The following is a 22,077-nucleotide window of genomic DNA, read 5'->3' as shown; positions in this document are numbered from 1 at the left end:
CACATATATATGGAATCTAAAGAAAAAAATGGTTCTAAGAACCTAGGGGCAGGACAGAAATAAAGACACAGATGTAGAGAATGGACTTGAGGACATGGGGAGGGGGAAGGGTAAGCTGGAATGAAGTGAGAGGGTGGCATGGACTTACATATACTACCAAATATAAAACAGATAGCTAGTGGGAAGCAGCGGCATAGCACAGGGAGATCAGCTCAGTGTCTTGTGACTACCTAGAGGGGTGTGATAGGGAGGGTGGGAGGGAGGTGCAAGAGGGAGGAGATATGGGGATATATATATATGTAGAGCTGATTCATTGTTATAAAACAGAAACTGACACACCATTGTAAAGCAATTATACTCCAGTAAAGATGTTAAAAAATTAAAAAAAAAACCACTACAATGAGGTATCACCTCACACTGGCCAGAAAGGCCATCATCAAAAAATCTACAAAGAATAAATGCTGGAGATGGTGTGGAGAAAAGGGAACCCTCTTGCACTGCTGGTGGGAATGTAAATTGATACAGCCACTATGGAGAACAGTATGGAGGTTCCTTAAAAAACTACAACTAGAACTACCATACGACCCAGCAATCCCACTACTGGGCATATACCCTGAGAAAACCACAATTCAAAAAGAGTCATGTACCAAAATGTTCACTGCAGCACTATTTACAATAGCCAGGAGATGGAAGCAACCTAAGTGTCCACTGACAGATGAATGGATAAAGAAGATGTGGCTCATATATACAATGGAATATTACTCAGCCATAAAACGAAACGAAATCGAGTTATTTGTAGTGAAGTGGATGGACCTAGAGTCTGTCTTACAGAGTGAAGTAAGTCAGAAAGAGAAAATCAAATACCATATGCTAACACATATATATGGAATCTAAAAAAAATAAAATACATGGTTCTGAAGAACCTAGGGGCAGGAGAGGAATAAAGACGCAGATGTAGAGAATGGACTTGAGGACACGGGGAGGGGGAAGGGGAAGCTGGGACGAAGTGAGAGAGTGGCATGGACATATATACACTACCAAATGTAAAACAGATAGCTAGTGGGAAGCAGCTGCAATAGCACAGGGAGATCAGCTTGATGCTTTGTGACCACCTAGAGGGGTGGGATAGGGAGGGAGGGGGGGAGACACAAGAGGGAAGAGATATGGGGATATATGTATATGTATAGCTGATTCACTTTGCTATAAAGCAGAAACTAACACACCATTGTAAATCAATTATACTCCAATAAAGATGTTAAACAAAATTTTAAATATATACAAAAAATATAATTGACAATTTCTGAAATTTACTGAAAAACACTAACCTACTCAATCAGAAAGCCAAACGAACTCCAAGAAGAATAAACACAGACAGTTCCAAACAAAGATACATTACAGTAAAAATGCTGGAAGTGAGAAACAAGGAGAAAACTTTGAAAGCAAAGAAAGAAAAAGGCCTATGTACAAGAGAACCCCAATAACAGTAACAGCTGAGTTGTCAGCAGAAACAATGTAGGGCAGAGAGCAGTGGGGTCACATACTGCAAGTGCTCAAAGAAAACATTCTCAACCAGGAATCCTACATCCAGCAGAGCTAAACAGAAAAAGTGCAAGCAAGATAAAGCCACAAAAAAAGAGAGAGAGAGAGAGAGCGAGAGAGAGAAGGAATGAATTTGTTGCCAGCAGACCCATCTCATAGGAAAGGATATGAGAGGAAGTTTTTCAAGCTAAAAGCAAGTACCCACAGATGGTAATTCAAATCCACAGGAAAAACGTTCCACGAGATGTTATGGAAAAACCCTGAACGAAGTTTTTGGTCAACTGAATACTCTCTTCTCGTAACTGATGTAAAAGGCAAGTGTTCAAAAAATATGTATGTAATGTGTTGTCCAGCGTAAAACATACAGAAATATAATATATTTGCAGATAACCGCACAAAGGAGATACATGTGAGAAAGGCTGCACTGGGCTAAGAAAATGACTACAGATGGTAAAGTAATCATCTACAACAATGTATTGCAGAGTTTGTAACATTAATGCATTCAACATGCATAACAATAAGACCACAAGAAAGGACCAGAACTACAGTTGACCGCTGAACAACACAGGTTTACACTGCTCGGGCCCACTTACACAGGGATTTTTGATCATTAAATATGTACCACACGATCCGAGGTTGGCTGAATCTGCAGATGTGGAACCAAGGATGAGGAGGATGGATGACTGTAACACAGCCTGTTGCCTGTGCAGAGAATTGGCAGCCCTAACCCCCGCACTGTCCAAGGGTAAAGTGAAAAAAGGCGTAACGTCTCTATATCTCACAAATACTAAGCTAGCCTAATTCTGAAGCTGACTCTGACAAGTTAAGATATATACACAAGCACTAGAGCAACCACAACGACATTAAAGATGTAGTGGAATAATGAAACTTAAGTAAGGACGTCACAGAGATGATGGAGTAGAAGAGCCCATACCCACCCCCACCACAAGGTACCACAACTAGACAGCCGTCCATGAACAAAAACGGCTCTGGAGTCCACTTGAGAAGCTTCAACAACACAGTGGGACCAAAAAAAAAACTGAGAAAAATGCACAAGAAAGGTGGGAAAAAGTTTGCTCTGGCTGCATCATCTCATCACCCAGGCAGACACTGGGTGTGTCTTGGCTGGAGAGAGTTCCCATCCCCAGGAAAGGGAGAGGTGAATGACCAGCTTCTCCAGCCTTCCGGGGTACCGTGCGGAGCATCCTCTTTGGTTTCACTCCACCTCAGAGCGCAGCAAAGCTGAGACATCTACACACAGCTAGATCACGGAAGATGGGCAGGGGCAGCCAGTATCAGCCAGGCAGCATGGGAGCCACAGCTCCCACTGGCCTCCTTTCTCTACAGAGGACTCTAGCGCCTACATCAATGAGAACCTCAGTAGCTCTGTGGATGCTGCAGACCTCCCCAGCTTTTGTCATTAAGGACCTCGTCACAGCCGACAACAGACTGCTCAGCAGAAGCTCTCACCACTGAGCAAAGCAACAGTCAACACAGATGCCGCGGACAACCAGCAGATTTCACCACCAAGGTTTTCCAAGTCTCCACGCCTGTAAATACTAGCTGTCTGAGGCTTTCCTTGCTAGCTCCCCACCTTCTGCTGCCAGAGCCCAAGAGCGACAGCAGCAACCAGCCCCAGCCACCGTGGCTGCACACACGCAAGACACCACCGTAGGCCCCTACGGATGCACAGAGGCACGCCGACTGCTTAAGGACAAAGATCTGGCCCTGACGCACGTCACTGACCTACACCACTGTGTGTGCCTGTGTTCAGCCCCAGCAGCTGTGCACCTGCACACTGCAGGCCCCCGACTCAAATCACCAGCATCTGCCGCCACGCACACGCGTAAGGCTAGCCTCTGCAGATGCACAAGCACACACTGGCAGCCGAGGTCCCCACAGCTGTTTGGGGAGAAAACCTGGCCCTGATTCTGTCACTGGCCTGTACCACTGCAGCCACCTGCAGTTAGCCCCTAGGGACACACACGTGTACACCCACAGCCAAGCCCCCCACAGCTGCTAATGGGGCTGGATCTGGCCCTGACTCCTAACACTCACCTGAATGGTGCCAGCCTCCACTCCCATCACTGACACCCACTGCCATGATCGTGCCTGTGGCTAGCCACTGTGTTCATGGGAACACATGCTGATAGCCAGGGCCCCTGCAGCTGATCATGTGCTTACACTACTGCTGACTCCGACCCTGACCACTGCAGGTGAGTTTGCAGCTGCACCCTGCCACCATATAGGTATCTGTGGCCAGCCCCAGCAGCCAAGCCTGTGCATATCACCAGTTCCAGCCATGACCACTGCTTGCCCTTGTCCCCAGCCACTGAACCTGGAAACATCACTGAACACAAACAGCCCGTGCAGCCATGAAGAACCACCTGCAGAGCCCACCAAAGATCATACAGGTGTTATGTTGTAGATCCCAACTGCCTCTGCAGACAAGACACCACACCAGACCCATCTCTGACCCAGAGCGGCCACACACCCACACCTGGCATCCTGCACCAGTACACCAGCAGTTACAGCACATTCCAACATGTTCCCACACACAAGAGAAGGTCTTTCCTTATTGAAATCAGTCTATAAAGTCCAGAAGAGGTGAAAACTCCTTCAAATGTACAGTTATCTATGCAAGACTACAGGAATCACAAAGGATAAAGGAAACACAGCTCCACCAAAGGAAATAAGTAAACTTCTAGTAAAAGAACCCAAAGAAATGGAGATCAACAAATTTCATAACAAACAATTCAAAATAACTGTTCTAAAGATGCTCTGAGAACTACAAAAACAAACAAAACCACCAGCTTAACACAATTACAAATAACAATTTACAAAATCTGAAAGCAACTCATGAACAAAACGAGAAATTCAACACAGAGATAAAAAATATAAAACAACCAAAAATAAATTTTGGAGCCAAAGAATACAATGGATTCTTTAGAATTCAATAGGAGCTTCAACAGCAGATATGGCCAACCAGAAGAAAGAATCAGTGAAATCAGAGATAGATCATTTCAAATTATCCAGTCAGAGGTACAAAAATAAAAAAGAATAAAAAGGAATAACAAAAGCCTGTAGTACTTATGTGACACAATTGAAAAAAAGTAATATATGTTTTATGAGAGTCCCAGAAGGAGGAGAAAGAGAAAAAGAGTCAGAAAGCTTATTTAAAGAAATAATAGCTAAGAATTTCTCAAATCTGGGGAAAGATATGAACATTCAAATTCACGAAGCTCACAGAACCCTAAACAAATTCAACCCAAATAGATCTTCTCAAAGTCATATAATAATGAAAGTGTCAAAACTCAAAGACAAAGTGAGCATCTTGAAAGCAGCAACAGAAAAAAAGCTTGTCACTTACCACTTACAAGGGAACCTCCATAAAGCTACAACTAGATTTTGCAGCAGAAACCTTGCAAGCCAAAAAGAATGGGATGATATATTCAAAGTGCTGCAAATAAAAAACTGCCAACCAATAATACTTAACTGGAAAAGTTATTCTTCATAAATGAAAGAAAGATAACTACTTTTACAGACAAACAAAAGCTGAAGGAGTTCATCACCACTAGACCTACATTACAAGAAATCCTAAAAGAGGCTCTCCAAGCTGAAATGAAAGGATGATAATTAGTGCCTAGAAAACATATGAAATTTAAAAATATGGTAAAGGTAAGTATATAGGCAAATTCAAAATACTCTTATACTGTAATATGGTGGTCTGTTAATGACATAACTCTAGTATAAAGGTTAAATGACAGAAGTGTTAAAAAACTATAATTAAAATATGTTAATGAATATACAATATAAAGATTTAAAGCAAAATTATAAGAAACATAAATGTGTACTGGGAGTAAAAGGGCAGTTTTTGTGTGCAATCAAATATAATTTGTTAGTTCATACAGACTGTTACAGCTATAAGGTGCTTTATGTAAGCCTCATGGTAACCACAAAACAAAAACCCACAGTAAAGGTACAAAGGATAAAGAGAAGGAAATCAAAGCATGCCTTTAAGAAAAATCATCAATTCATGAAGGAAAAAAGAAAGAGAGGAACAAAGGAACTACAAAACAAACAGGAAACAATAAGTTGGCATTAATAAGTACTTGCCTATCAATAATTATTTTAAATGTAAAAGGATTACATCTTCCAATCAGAAAGTATAGAGTGGCTGAAAGGATGAAAAAAAAAACAAGACCCAACTGTATGATGCCTACAAGAGATCATGTCAGCTTTAAAGACACACTTAGGAATCAGGTAAAGGGATAGAAAAAGATATTCCACACAAATGGAAACTCAGAAGAGGTAGCTATACTTGTATCAGACAAAATAGACTAAATCAAAAATTCTAATAAGAGACAAACAATGTCATCATAATGATAAAGGGGTCGATTTATCAAGAGAAAATTATTAGTTGTAAATATATATGTACCCTACATTGGAGCACCTAAATATATTAATTAACTACAAACAGATTTTGAGAAATAGAAAATAATACAATAATAGTATAGGACTTCAATATTCCATTTTGAACAATGGATAGATGGTCCAGACAGAAAATCAATAAGGAAACAACGGATTTAAACTATACTTCAAACCATATGAACCTAACAGACATATACTGAACATCCCACTGACAAGCAGCAGAATACACATTCTTCTCAAGCACACACAGATTAACGTCCAGAATAGATAATATTTGGCTACAAAACAAGTGTTAACAAATGTAGAAAGAGTAAAACCATACCAACAATCTTTTCTGACCACAATGGCATGAAACTAAAACTCAACAACAAGAAGAAAACTGAAAACGTCACAAATATGTGGAAAGTAAACAATACATTTCTGAAAAACCAATAGGTCAAAGAAATAAAAAAGGAAATCAAAAATATCTTGAAAACAAAACAAAACAAAACAAAACATCTTGAAAACAAATGAAAACAGAAACACAATATACCAAAACTTATGGGGGACAGAGATTGCATAGCACTTGGCCTGAACTCATTGGATTGCTGTACAGGCTCCAGCTGTGGCTGAGATCGGCCAGACACCTTAGGCCAAGGTACTCCTGCAGCAATAGCCACACACCCAGCTACAAGTACACCCCACGGCAGACCAGTGGGCGGAGGTTTAGAGAGGACCAGAGAGGACTAGTGATCTACACATCCTTTTTCAAGGGAGCTGGCTTGTAAGATTAGGTAACTGAGACAGAAAATGGAAAGCACATCTCTACACTGAATCTACTTGGTGACATTCTCATCATCCCTGAAGCCACCTTTGTGGGGAAAGTAAAAGGAGAAAACGTGCAGTATCACGCTAACTCTGGAAAAGAAGAAGGGTTAGAACTTTAGTCCCAATTCCTGACTCTATGTGAAACAGAATTAGCTGCTAACAGCAAGTGTGCTGGAGCTGGGGTTGTGGTGGAACATGGCACTCACAGGCAGGTATTAAACCTGGATACGAACGGACCATACACCTAAATAAGTTCTGAAACACTCAAAGTTACTTGCTACAGTTGTTTTTCTGGTATAAAATGATGTGGGTGGGCTATAACTAGATTTTCCTCCCCTTTGTTTTAAATACACTCATCTGCAGCATTTTTAAACAAGAAAATCCTGCCTGGGTCACATCCACAACTTCAACCTGTTAACTGGATGACCTTGCCAAGTCACCCAAACTCTGGACTTTAGTCACCTTGCACTCTGCTTTCCCCTCCACTTACACTCAGATTTGAAAAATGTTTTCTATACACTTAATGGTCATTATTAAAATGTTCTTAGAGGTCTGTACTTAAGTATTTTGCAATAAAAAATTGGGGGCAATGAAGAAAAATATATTTCTTATACTTTCAAATGTATGTAACATGTAATAACTATTTTCATTAAAATTAGGTAAAATCCAGCATAAACAAATTACAATTTTGTCAATTTAGTTTTACTATTTCAGTTTTCCATATTTTGAATGAAAGAATATGTAATTTATTATTCCTTTTAACAATATCTATGAAAATGTAATATAGAAATGTTATTGTATATTATAATATTACTTTCCAAGGATATCTGAGTGCTTTAAGTTACTTTAAGAATCTTTAGTTGAGGACTTCCCTGGTGGTGCAGTGGTTAAGAATCCATCTGCTAATGCAGGAGACACAGGTTTGAGCCCTGGTCCAGGAAGATTCCCACATGCCACAGAGCAACTAAGCTCGTGTGCCACAACTAATGAGCCCGCACGTCACAACCACTGAAGCCTGCATGCCTAGAGCCTGTGCTCCGCAACGAGAAGCCACCACAACAAGAAGCCTGCGGTCCGCCATGAAGAGTAGCCCCCACTCGCCACAACTAGAGAAAGCCCACACGCAGCAACAAAGACCCAACACAGCCAAAAATAATAAATAAATAAACTTATTTTTTTAAAAAAGAATCTTTAGTTGATATAGGAACAAGGTATTGGCGATTAAAGTTGTTTTTATTTAATATACCAATGGTTTAACACTTTCTCACTTTTTTACCAAAACAATATATTAAAAAATTGGAAGAGTAAATGAAAAAACAAAAGGTAATATTCAATGTGTGCAAATTTCCCTGACTCAAGATATTTTTAAAAAGTAAAAAGACAAATGGTAATATTTCTAATTACCAAAAAGATGAAATTTGAATAAACATCTTAAATAACTGCTGGAAAAAGATCTTATGGGATGCAGTAAAAGCAGGGCAAAGAGGGAAGTTGACAGTGATAAACACCTACAAGCAAAAAGACAGATCTCAAACTACATAACTTTACACTTCAAGGAACTAGAAAGGAACAAACTAAGCTCAAAGTTAGGAGAAGGAAAGAGATAACAAAAACTGGAGCAGAAATAAATGAAACAGAGCATAGGAAAACAAATAGAAAAGTTCAATAAAACTAAGTGGTGGGCTTCCCTGGTGGCGCAGTGGTTGAGAGCCCGCCTGCCGATGCAGGGGACATGGGTTTGTGCCCCAGTCCGGGAAGATCCCACATGCCGCGGAGCGGCTGGGCCCGTGAGCCATGGCCACTGGGCCTGTGCGTCCGGAGCCTGTGCTCTGCAACGGGAGAGGCCACAGCAGTGAGAGGCCCACGTACCACAAAAAAATGAAAAACGAAAAACAAACTAAGTGGTGGTTTTTGAAAATATAAACAAAATTGACAAACCTTTAACTAGACTTACCAAGAAAGACAGAAAACTGAAATAAATAAAATTATGAGTGAAACAGGAGACATTACAACTGACACTGGAGAAATACAAAGAAAGGATCATAAGAGACTACCGTGAACAATTATATGCCAAGAAATTGAACAACCTAGGAAAAATGGATAAATTTGCAGGCACATAAAACTCACCCAGACTGAATCATAAAAAAATAGAAAATCTGAACAAAACAGTAACAAATAAAAAGACTGAATGAGTAATTTTAAATCTCCCAAAAAAGAAAAGCCCAGGACTTAACAGATGAATTCTAACAAATATTTACAGAAGAATGAATGCCAATCTTTTTCTAACTCTTCAGAAAAACTGAACACTCCCAAACTACCTTAATACCAAAGCCAGACAAGGATAGTACAAGAAAACCACTGGCCAAAATCCCTGATGAATATAGATGTAAAAGTTATTAACAAAATACTATCAAATCAAATTCAACAGCATATTAAAAGGATCATACACCATGATAAAGTGGGATTCATCCCTGGGATTCAAGGATGGTTCCACATAAACAAATCATTAAGTTGACACACCCCATGTGGGGTGTGCCCTGGTCCGGGAAGATCCCACATGCCGCAGAGCAACTAAGCCCGTGAGCCATGGCCGCTGAGCCTGTGCATCGGGAGCCTGTGCTCCGCAACGGGAGAGGCCACAACAGTGAGAGGCCCGCATACCGCAAAAAAAAAAAAAAAAAAAAAAACCCTCTATGTACAATAGTACCATAAACAACAAAATATTTAGAAATAAATTTAACCAAGGAGCTAAAAGATCTGTACACAGAAAACCATGAAGACATGGATGAAAGAATCGAAGATGATACAAATAAATGGAAAGATATCCCATATTCATGGATCAGAAGAATTAATACAGGCATACCTCATTTTATTGTGCTTCATTTTATTGCAACTCAGGGATATTGCATTTTTTACAAATTGAAGGTTTGTGGCAACTCTGCCTGGTCAGATATTGGTTATCATTCCTTAAGCAATAAAGTATTTTTAAATTAAGGTATGTGCATTTTTTGACAGATAATGCTATTGCACACTTATAGACTACAATATAGTGTAAACAGCTTTTATATGCAATGGAAAACCAAAACATTCATGAGACTAGCCTCGATCCAATATTTGCTTTGTTGCAGTGGGATGGAACTGAACCCGAAATATCTTCCAAGGTATGTCTGTACTGTTAAAATGCCCATACACCCAAAGCTATTGAAGATTCAATGCAACCCATGTCAAAATTCCAATGACATTTTCCCCAGAAACAGAAAAAAAAATCCTAAAATTCATAATGAACCACAAAAGAGCCCAAATAGCCAATGCAAATTAGAGAAAAAACAAAGCTGGAGACACGACATTTCCTGATATTACAAAGCTACTGTAATCAAAACACTATAGTATTAGCATAACAACAGACACAGAGACCAATGTAAAAGAATCAAGAGCCCCAAAATAACCTTTGTATATAAAGTCAACTAATATGTGACAAGAAAGCCAAGAATTCTCACTCAATGGGGAAAGAATAGTCTTCAATAAATGGTAATGGGAAAACCATATATTTACATGCAAAAAAATGAAAGTAGACCCCCTATCTTACACCACTTACCAAAATTAACTTGAAATGGATTAAGGACTTAAAGTTAAGACCTGATATTGCAAAACTACTAGAAGAAAAATATAGGGAAAAAGCCCCATGACTTTGGTCTTGACAATGATTTTTGTTGCACAAGTAATGAAAACAAGAACCAAAAAGTGGGACTATATCAAACTAAAAACCCTCTTCACAGCAAAAGAAGCAATGAACAAAATGAAAAGGTAACTTGCAGAATGGGAAAAAATATTTGCAAACCATTTTTCTGATGGGGGTTAATAATCAAAACATAAAGATATTTACTGTATCACTATATACTCAATATAAGCATAGGTAAAACTCAACAGCAAAAAAAAGCAAGTAATCCAATTTAAAAAATGGACAAAAGACATGAGCAGACATTTTCCCAAAGAAGACATGAAAATGGTCAACAAGTACATGAAAAGGTACAATCACCAGGGAAATACAAATCAAAACCACAATGAGATATCACCTCACAACTGTCAGAATAGCTGTCCTCTAAAGGACAAGAGATAATAAGTGCTGACAAGGATGTGGAGAAAAGGGAATCCTTGTGCACTACTGATGGGAATGTAATTTGGTGCAGCCACTGTGGAAAACAGCATGGAGGTTCCTCAAAAAATTAAAATAGAACTACCATATGATCCATCAATTCCACTTCTGGGTATTTATCTGAAGGAAATGAAAACACTTGGAAATATATGTGCACCCCCATGTTCACTGCCCCATTATTTACAACAGCCAAGACAGGGAAACAACCTAAGCACCCACTGATGGATGAATGAATATGGAAAATGTGGTCTATATATACAATGGAATATTATTCAGCCATAAAAAAGAAGAAAATCCTGCCATATGCAACAACATAGATGGAACTTAAGAGTGTTATGCTAAATAAAGTAAGTCAGACAGAGAAAGGCAGATACCCTATGATCTAACTTATATGTGAAATATACTAAAAAAAAATCAAACTCCTAAAAATATTCTAACTTCAATGAAATCAAATTTATCCATTTTTCCTCAACAGAGAACAGATTGGTGGTTGCCATAGGTGGGGGCTGGGGGCGGGGGTTGGAGATATGGGTGACAATGGTCAGAAGGTACAAACTCCAAATTATAATACTTACCAGGTCTGGGGATGTAAGGTACACAGCATGGTGACTATAGTAACAACACTGTATTATATATTTTAAAGTGAGGGTAGATCTTAAAAGTTTTCACCATAAGAAAATAAAAATTTGGAACTATGTGACACAATGGATATTAACTAAACTTACTGTAGTAATCATTTCACTATATATATATTTGACATATATATGTCATATACCTTAATTAATACAATGTTACATGTCAATTATATCTCAATAAAACTGGTGGTACTTTTTTAAAATTAGTTCTCACAAAAAATTTGCATACTGCTTGCCGTTTACTACCTACCCACACAATTGACCTGGTACCTGCTAATACTCCCAAAATTCAAAGTCAAAAAAATTATTCTAAATTTTAATGTAAAGGCAAATAAACCAAAATAGTTAAAGCAATTTTGAAAAAAAAAATGGGAAGAATCAGACTACCAAATTTCAAAACTTACTCTATAACCATAGTAAACAAAACTGTGGTATTTGTGGAAAGAAAGACATACAGAACAAAAAAAATGAACAGAATATCCAGAAATAGGCCCACACAAGTTTGCCCAACTGATTTTTGACATTGGTACAAAAGCAATTCATTAAGGAAACGATAATAATTGTGCTGGAGCAAGTAAACATCCATATGGGAAAAAATAAACCTCAATCTAAGCCTCACACCTTATATAAACTCAAGACAGATCATGGGGTTTAAATGCAAAGTGTAAAACTTTTAGAAAAAAAAAAATCTTCAGGACCTCCGGTTAGGCGAAGAGTTCTTAGACATGACACTAAAGGTATGATTCATGAAAGGAAAAACTGATAAATTAGACTTCATCAAAATTTAAAACTTTCAATTTGCAACATACCCCGTTAAGAGGACGAAAACACAAGCTACAGACTGGGAGAAATAGTTGCAAACCACGCATCCTGGCAAAGATTTAGTACCTAGAATATATAAAAAACTCTCAAAATAAAATAGTAAAAAATTAAACAATCTAATTAGAAAATGGCCAAAAGACATAAAGAGACATTTCACTAGAGGCTCAACAGATGGCAAATAAATAGATGGAAAAGCGTTTAACATCATCAGCCATTAAGGAAATGGAAATTTAAAACCAAAATGGGATACACAGCCATCAGAATGGCTAGAATAAAAAACAGTGACGGGCTTCCCTGGTGGCGCAGTGGTTGAGAATCCACCTGCCGATGCAGGAGACACGGGTTCGTGCCCCGGTCCGGGAAGACCCCACATGCCGCGGAGCAGCTGGGCCCGTGAGCTATGGCCGCTGAGCCTGTGCATCCGGAGCCTGTGCTCCGCAATGGGAGAGGTCACAACAGTGAGAGGCCCGCATACCGCAAAAAAAAAAAAAAAAAAAAACAGTGACAACACCAAATGCTGCTGACATGCAGAGAAACAAGATCATTTGTACGTTTCTGATAGGAATGTAAAATGCTAAAAGCCACCACTTAAACCAGTTTGGTATTTTCTTAAAAAACTAAACATGCAACTGCCATATGACTCAGCAAGTGCAGTCCTGGGCATTTATCCCACAGAAATGAAAACTTACATTCAGACAAAAACCTGTACGTGAATGATAGTAGCTTTATTCCTAATAATTAAAAAAACTGGCAACAAGCCAGGTGTTAACAGGTGAATGGTGAAACAACCTGTGGTACATCACACCAAGGGATACCACTCAGCAATAAAACAGGCTATTACTGATATGCTCTGTAACCTGGATGAGTCTCAGGGAAATTATGCTGAGTGAAAAAAGTCAATCCCCAAAACTGTATGATTACATTTACACAGCATTCTTGAAATGACAAAAATATAGAAGTAGAGAACAGATTAGTAGTTAGAACAGTTAAAGGAGGTGGTGGGAAAAGAGGGAAATGAATATAGCTATAAAAGGGCATCATGAGGGATTCTTGATGGAAATGTTTGGTATCTTGATTGTATTGATGTCAACATCCTGGTTGTAATACGGTACTACAGTTTTGCAGGATGTTACCGGGAAACTGGGTAAAATGTACAAGGAATCCTCTCTATTTTTTCTTACAAATGCACCTGAATGTACAATTACTTCAAATATAAACTTTAATTAAGACAAAATTTGAATGACATTGCTTTCAAATAGCATGTACTTAAAAAACAATTAAAAAAAAAAACCAAGCACTTCAGTTTTGTCCATGAAAAGAAATAAATGCCCTTTTACCATCTGATGTAATATGCCTAATAATTGGAAAATGAGCTATCAAGCAGCATAATTTGGCCTTTGTGGAAGCAAACAAACTTAATACTGAAGAATGTGCAATATGTGTAACACATCTCAAATGTTTCAGAAGTTTTCAATACAATTAACTGTTCTAATACATTGTATAATACATATTATAATTCTGCTCTAACAGCAATACTGACTTGTTTAGTGACCAGATTTCTGGTTTTGAAAATACAGACAGATGTCAAAGGTCGTGCCCTCTCCAAATTTTCCATTAAAGTATACATAAAAATAAAGGACTGAAAAAATTAGTGAATAAATTTTGGTACATTCTCTCAACGGAATGCTACTAACCAATTAAAAAGGAATCAATTATTGACATCTATAACAGCACCTTCAAGTATCAAAAAATACTACATGAGTTAAAGAAGCCAGACACAGAAGAATATATGTTATGATTCAACCTACCTGAAATTTTACAATGGACAAAAAAATTAAAGCAATAGAAACCAAAACAGTGATGAGGGCAGGAACTCCTCATTCTATGAGGCCAGCATTACCCTGATACCAAAATCACACAAGGACACTACTAAAAAAAGAAAATTACAGGCCAATATTACTTATGAACACAGAAGCAAAAATCCTCAACAAAATGTTAGCAAAGTGAATTCAATAATTCATTAAAAGGATCATACACCATGATCAAGTAGGATTTATTCCAGGGATGCAAGGATGATTCAATATCTGCAAATCAATCGATGTGATACATCCCATTAACAGAACAAAGAATAAAAATCATATGATCATTTCACAAGATGCGGAAAAAGTGTTTGCCAAAATCCATTTATGATAAAACTCTCAACAAACTGGGTATAGAGAGAACATAACCTGAAATAATAAAGGCCATATTTGACAAACCCACAGCTAACCTCATACTCACTGGTGAAAAGCTAAAAGCTTTTCTTCTGAGATCAGGAACAAGACAAGGGTGTCCACTCTTACCACTTCTATTTCAACATATTATTAGAAGTCCTAGCCACAGCAATCAGACAAGAAAAAGCAATCTAAATCGGAAAGGAAGAAGTAAAACTGTCACTGTTTGCAGATGACATAATACTATATATAGAAAATCCTAAAGATGTCACAAAAAACTATTAGAATTCATCAAGTTCAGTACAGTTGCAGGATACAAAAATAATATACAGAAACCTTTTGCATTTCTTTACACAAACAAACTATCAGAAATAGAAATTAAGAAAACAATCTCATTTACAATTGCATTAAAAAGAATAAAATACCTAGGAATAAATCTAAGGTAAAAGACCTGTGCGCCAAAAGCTATGACACTGATGAAAGAAACTGAAGATGACAACAAACAAATGCAAACAAATGGAAAGATATATTCTGCTCACTGATTGGAAGAATATTGTTAAAATGACCATACTACCCAAGACAATCTACAGATTCAATGCAATCCCTATCAACATACCAACACCATTTTTCACAGAACTAGAACAAATAATTCTAAAATTTATATGGAAACACAAAAGACCCTGAACAGCCAAAACAGTCTTGATAAGGAAGAACAAAGCTGGAGGTATCATGCACTCTGATTTCAAACTACACTACAAAGCCACAGTCATCAAAACAGTATGATACTGGAACAAACAACAGACACATTGATCAATGTAACAGAATAGAGAGCCCAGAAATAAACCCCGCATTTATATGGCCAATGAATCTACGACAAAGAAGGCGAAAATGTACAATGGGGAAAAAGACAGTCTCTTCAATAAATGATGTTGGGAAAACTGCATAGCTACATGGAAAAGAATGAAACTAGACCACTTTCATATACCATATACAGAGCTAAACTCAAAATGGATTAAAGACTTGAATTTAAGACCTGAAACCTTAAAACTCCTAGACAAAAACAAAGGCAGTAAGCTCTCTGACATGGGTCTTAGCAATATTTTTTTGGATCTGTATCCTCAGGCAAGGGCAACAAAAGCAAAAATAAATGGGATTACATGAAACTAAAAAGCTTTTTGCACAGTGAAGGGAACAATATAGAAAACTAAAAGGTAATCTAGGGAATGCGAGAAGATTTTCAAATGATATGTCCAAGAAGGAGTTAATATACAAAATCTATAAAGAACTCATACAACTCAATAGCAAAAAAAGAAACACACACACACACCTCAGTTAAAAAATGGGCAGAGGACGTGAACAGACATTTTTCCAAAGAAGATATACCGATGGCCAACAGGCACATGAAAAGATACTCAATATCACTAATCATCAGGGAAATGCAAGTCAAAAGCACACTGAGATATCACCTCACATCTGTAAGAATGCTTATTACCTAAGAGACAATAACAAGGACACAGAGAAAAGTGAACCCTTGTCCACTATTGGTAGGAATGTAAATTGATACAACCATTATGGAAGACAGTATGAAAATTCCTCAAAAATTAAAATCAGAACTATCAATACCATACTACTTAGCAATTCCACTTCTGGGTATTTATCTGAAGAAGGCAAAGACACTAATTTGAAAAGATACACATACTTCCATGTTCATAGCAGCATTATTTACAATAGCAACCTAAGATATAGAAGCAACCTTAGTGTCTATCAACAGATGTATAGATAAAGGGTATGTGGCATATATATAAAATGGAATATTACTCAGCTATAAAAAAAACAATAAAATCTTGCCACTTGGGACAACATGAATGGACCTAGAAATAAGTGAAATAAGTTAGACAGAGAAAGACAAATATCGTATGATTTCACTTATATGTGGAATCAAACAAAACAAAACAAACAGATATAAAAAAAAGAAAAACAGACTCATAGATAAAGAGAACAAGCTGGTGGTTACCAGAGGGAAAGGGGGTAGGGAGATATTGAAAAAGATGAAAGGAAAGGTGAAACGGATTCAGAAGTCCAATTGACACTTATAAAATAAATAAGTCACAGGGATGTAATGTACAGTATAGGGAATATAGTAATATTGTAATAAATTGTATCATGACAGTAACCAGACCTACTATGGTGATCATTTTGTACTGTACAAAAATATTGAATCCCTATGTTGTACACCTAAAACTAATTAATATTGTAAATCAATTATACTTCAATAAATGTGTGTATATATACACACATATATACATATCTTCTATTTCTTGCACTGGGAGGTTAACAGATGTATACAGCTGTCACAACTCATCAAACTGAATTAATTTAAGACTGGTGCATGTTACCACAGGTTATTCTGGAAAAAAATTTTTTGAGAACAATGAAATTATACATTCATCCAGTACCATGCAAAGGTGCCAGTCTATTTCAAGAGAAAGAGCTTTACATCAAAATATAAGTCAATTCACTGCTTCCTTCATCAAGAAAGTCTTGCTACAAAAACAGTCACTAAACTGTGTGCTTAGTAACCAAGTTGATTTACATTCTAGGTGAAGCTATTTCAACACAGGCAGGCTTGTAACATATAATTTGATATCAACAGCCACTCAGCTGGGCTAGCAGCCTGTGGGAGAAGGAAGAAAGAAGAAATGGGGCTTAGAGCAAGCTTAAACTTGAAAATCCCTTCCATTCCTTTCAAATTCAAAGGAATTTTGTATTCCATTTCATATCATGTGTTATGGTCTGAAAGTCTGTGTGTCCCCCAAACCCCTCCTTTCATATCTTAGAGCCATAACCCTCAATGTATTGGGAAATGAAATTTTGGGGGTAATTAGGGTTAGATGATGTCATAAGAGTGGGGCTCTAATGATGGAAACAGTGCCCTTATAAGAAAAGCGTTCTTCCACTCTCCCCATCTTCCCTCTGCCACCCCCTACCCCCATGTGAGGACACAGTGAGAAGGCAGCTTTCTGTAAGCAAGGAAGAGAGCCAACATCAGCTGGCACCTTAATCTTGGACTTCCCAGCCTCCAGAACTATAAGAAATAAATGTATGTTTGTTAAGCCACTCAGTCTAAGGTATTTTGTTATAGCAGCCCAAGCAGATTAATATGTGTCTTAACATAAAATGGTTTTGAATGACTGGTTAAGTATCTTTTTTCTCCCAAACTACAAATAAAATTGATATTATGGGAAGATATACCACACTTACCCTAGTTTTAAAAACACCACCCAAGACTGGGGTATCATAATACCTTAAATGGATCAATCACATACCTGCCTATTTTATTTTATCTTATTTTTAAATTTTATTTATTTATTTTAAAAATTTTCTTTATTTTATTCTATGCTATTCTATTTATTTATTTCTGGCCTTGCAATGAGGCTTGCAGGATCTTAGATCCCCTAACAGGGACTGAACTCAGCACCCTGGCAGTGAGAGCCCCAAGTCCTAACCACTGGACCACCAGGGAATTCCCATGCTTTTTTTTTTTTTTTTTTTTTTTTTGCGGCACATGGGCCTCTCACTGTTGTGGCCTCTCCTATTGCGGCAGGCTCAGTGGCCATGGCTCACAGGCCTAGCCACCCCGCGGCATGTGGGATCCTCCCGGACCGGGGCACAAACCCGTGTCCCCTGCATCAGAAGGCGGACTCTCAACCACTGCGCCACCAGGAAAGCCCCATGCCTCTTATTTTAAATAGAAAAACAAGGTTTAATTTATGAAAGTGCTCAAACATATCCATTGTAAATATTGGATAATACCCATAATGCAAGAACAGAAGGAAAAAAATTACACGCCATTTTGTGTACAAATGGGGACATTTCAAGGAGTCTTACAAGGCTCATCCAAGTACCTGAGTAAGTTGAATAAAAGGGGAAAAAATTCTGACTGGATGCTAGAAATTAAGATTTAGATACTCTAGACTCAAAAGGAACACTGAAGTCAAGCAACAAAATCTTTGCTTTGCAAAAGGCATGCATATGTAATTACTGCTCTACTTGGCAAAAACAATCTCTTGGGGTTCTGTAAGGGGTCGGGGGGGGAAATGCCAAATGAATTTAAAAACTCAAGGAGAGTACTAATATAAAATGATTTAACCTAATGTAGGTGAGAAATAAGAATCAGTAAAGCAAGGTCAGCTGATAAATAGCCTGTAATAAAAACAACTGTTTCCTGGAAAGCAGACCACTTAACTACTATTACCTCAGCATAACCATGAAGCAAACTATGATCATTCTTACTCTTCATGGTAGAAAGCAGAGAAAGCCTACATGACACTCAAGGAAGTCAAGTGAGTTCTCTCAGAGGAGAACCTAAATTTCTCGCTCAATTCATTTACTACTTAAAATGTACCCAGCAGCCACCCCTCAAAAACAAAACAAAATGCAACCCTGAACTGTGTATGGTGATGACCTATCAACTTACATACCCAGTATGGACCTCTCGCCTCCAACTGCCTATTTAGTATCTCCACCTGCATGTCTAATCTTGTCTCAAAGGAAACATGCCCAGGTTTGATCTCCTGACTTCTTCCCCCAGATTGATCTTCCCAGTCTTCTCCATCTCAGGTAAGAGCTCTTCTGACTTTCTAAGTGCTCGAGATGCTTCTTCGAGGCATCCTTGACTCTTCTCTTCCTCTCACCCCATACATCTAATCCATCAGCAAATCCTGTCAGCTCTACCTCCAAACTATACCCAGAATCTGACTATTTCTCACACCACTTTCATGGCTTCAACCCTGGTCAAAATGGCCATCATCTCTCTCCTGAATTATGCAGTAGTCCCCTTCTTAGTCTCCCTATTTCCAAACTCCCTCTACCTCTACAGTCTATTGCTCACATAGCAGCCAAGAATGACCTAATCACCTCTCAAAGCCCCCACCTCCAAATACTACCACATTAGGGATTAGGTTTCAACGTATGATTTGCAGGGGATGGGAGCCAGGATGACACAAATATTCAGTCTATAGCAACTATCTAACATATTAAATATTTTACTTATCTTATTATGCCTCCCTGTTTAGAGCACAAGCTCCATAAAGCCAGGAATTATCCTTATTTTGTTCATTGCTATTCCCAGAGTCTAGACAATACCTGGCACATAACAGACGCTCACTAATGATTTATTGAATAAAATGATATTTACTAACATAAGTTCAAAGCAAATACGAGTGATGTTATTTTTCACACAGTACTGAAACTGTTTATTGCTACTTTCTATTAAGATTTTAGTTTAAGTATGCCAATACAAATTTACATAACTGTCATAAAACTAGAAAGTTATATTCTTTTGCAAAGTGTATTTAAATAAAGGTGTTCCCTCAAGGCTTGTAACCTAAATTATAATTACCTTATTTAAAGCGTGTCCAACATGAGGGTCACCATTTGCATAAGGAGGTCCATCGTGAAGACAAAACTCTGTCTTCACTTTTCTTTCTCTTTGCCATGAATAAAGTTCCAAAAATCCACATTTCTGTTTAAAAAGAACAATAATGTCTGAACATCATGTAAATACATACTTCTGAGTCTTACCATAAATAACCACCAATACTTGCTTATTTCCTATCCCATTCTAATGTATTCAACCCTAAAACACAAATGGTGAGGTTTCTAAAATGCACATCTGAGTATTCATCTTTTAATACTTTTGAATAGCTTCTCCGTAGACTTCAGTTTAAAGTCTAAGTGCTTTATAAACGTATACAGGACCCTACAAAGGTTTAGTACCACTAAGTTCTTGGGCAGTCTCTCAGCACTCCCCACCCTCCACTCCATGCTGAAGGACCTGTAGATCCCCGATAACTCACACACAGACACACACACACACACAGACACACACACACACACACACACACACACGTACTCACATCTTATTCCTGCTATCCTTTGGCCTCAATACTTGCTACTCTCTTAATTTGGAATAACACTGATTGTAATCCGATTCTCCTTCCCCCACTTGCTGTGTGACCTTGGCCAAGTCACTTTGCCTTTGTAGGCCTATTCCCTCACTTGAAAAAAATGTTAATAATATCCAACTCACCGAGCTGGTGTGAAGATTATATGAGAAAATATCTGCAACTGTCACAGTTCCAGAAATACAGAAGGTACTGGATAAAACACTTAAAAAAATTAGATGGCCCAAACAGGTTTGTGAATCTAGAACTCTGAGAGCTGTCATAAGAATATTTAAGCTAAGCATATTTACTTAGACAATATACCCAAAATATCAGGGATTTTAAAGACTCTATAATTACACAAACTAACAAGTGAATCTCTGCCCTTAGAAAATTCAGTCTAATACAGGAGCCAGAGGCACAGTTTAGGAAGCGGACTCTGAGGAAGTAACTACAGCTACCTGACCCTTCAAACAAGCCGTAATTCCAACTAGGGACCTATTGATACCACAAGAGTGAGCTTCAACTTCTCATAAGCGAATTTTTATTTTTATGTGTACATGTTAATTTACTTTTTAAAAGCCACTGGAAAAGCGTCCAAATTCGACTGGTTCTGTCTAAGCTAAAACTGGGACTTCTATTCCATCCGTGCTGAGCATCGCTGGTTCCCCCTTGGCAATCCGCTCTGGAACCTGCCACCTCTGTGGGACTTGCCTAGAGGTTTCTGCACTTCTGTTTTCACCCAATACAACCTGTGGAAAGCGCATGACTTCCACTGACCTGGTCGCAATAAAAGGGCCTGGAGCCTGCGGCCGGGTCCCGTCCCGCCCCGCCCGGGGTTTGAGTGGCCCAGGCGTGGCTCCGGGAAGGGCCCGTGTCCCCCCTCCCGGCCCGCGCCGCGCACACGCCGGCCCGTACCTGCTGGACCTCCAGCTCCGTGTCAGACTGCTGGCGGCCCAGGAGCTTCATGGGGAAGCTGGTCTGCGGCAGCAACACCGTGTCCCGATAGCTGCCATTACTCGAATTCTGCAGCTGGTTACTGGCTCCGGTGACTGACCGCACCAAAAGCCTCCTCGTCGCCCCTCGCCAACCAGGCCGACGAGGAAGGTGGGGCGGCACCCACAAATTCCGGACCACGGCCACGGTCGTTGCCCCCGGCCCGCGAGGGAGCAGCCCCCAACGCATGGCGAGCCAGGCCAACCCCAAGCTCCGGAGAGACGCCGCGGCCTAGCTTCCGGCCGGGCTCTGGGGAAGAAACAGGCCGGAGCACCTGCGCGAGCCTTGCGGGAGTGCGCAAGCGCGGGGCGGGGAGGCGCAGGGGGCGGGGAGGCGCAGGGGGCGGGGAGGCGCAGGGGGCGGGGCCACGCCCTGGTCCCCAAGGCAACCTTCCCGGTTCTGGGCTGATTCCCAGGGGCCGGAGGAGAGGGGGCAGGCGCGACCGGCTCATATTTCAATCACAGAGGCCTGCCTTTTTAGAAAGTATATTTTCTTTAATGCAGTGTAACCCAGATATTTTCACTTCAACAGGTAAT

At 39.1% G+C, this 22,077-nt stretch overlaps 1 protein-coding gene across 2 annotated transcripts in view; it reads right to left on the bottom strand.

Moving 5' to 3' along the window:
- Nucleotides 1-21,850, bottom strand: part of IARS2 (isoleucyl-tRNA synthetase 2, mitochondrial) — a 79,898-nt gene extending 58,048 nt beyond the window's left edge. The window contains exons 1-2 of one of the 2 annotated variants that reach the window (XM_059039734.2): nt 21,464-21,850; nt 20,002-20,124 (exon numbers count right to left, since the gene is read on the bottom strand). In XM_059039734.2, coding sequence (XP_058895717.1) covers nt 20,002-20,124; nt 21,464-21,730 — 390 coding nt within the window. In that variant the 5' untranslated portion in view covers nt 21,731-21,850. The remainder of the gene's footprint in view (nt 1-20,001; nt 20,125-21,463) is intronic. The other variant, XM_067027858.1, reaches the window with a different exon arrangement.
- Between the last annotated feature and the right edge of the window lie 227 nt (nt 21,851-22,077).

This window comes from Kogia breviceps, chromosome 1 (genome assembly GCF_026419965.1).
Source record: "Kogia breviceps isolate mKogBre1 chromosome 1, mKogBre1 haplotype 1, whole genome shotgun sequence".
NCBI classification, from domain to species: Eukaryota; Metazoa; Chordata; class Mammalia; order Artiodactyla; family Physeteridae; genus Kogia; species Kogia breviceps.
Note: the sequence above shows the minus strand (reverse complement) of the source record. Positions and strands in the feature narration are given on the sequence as shown.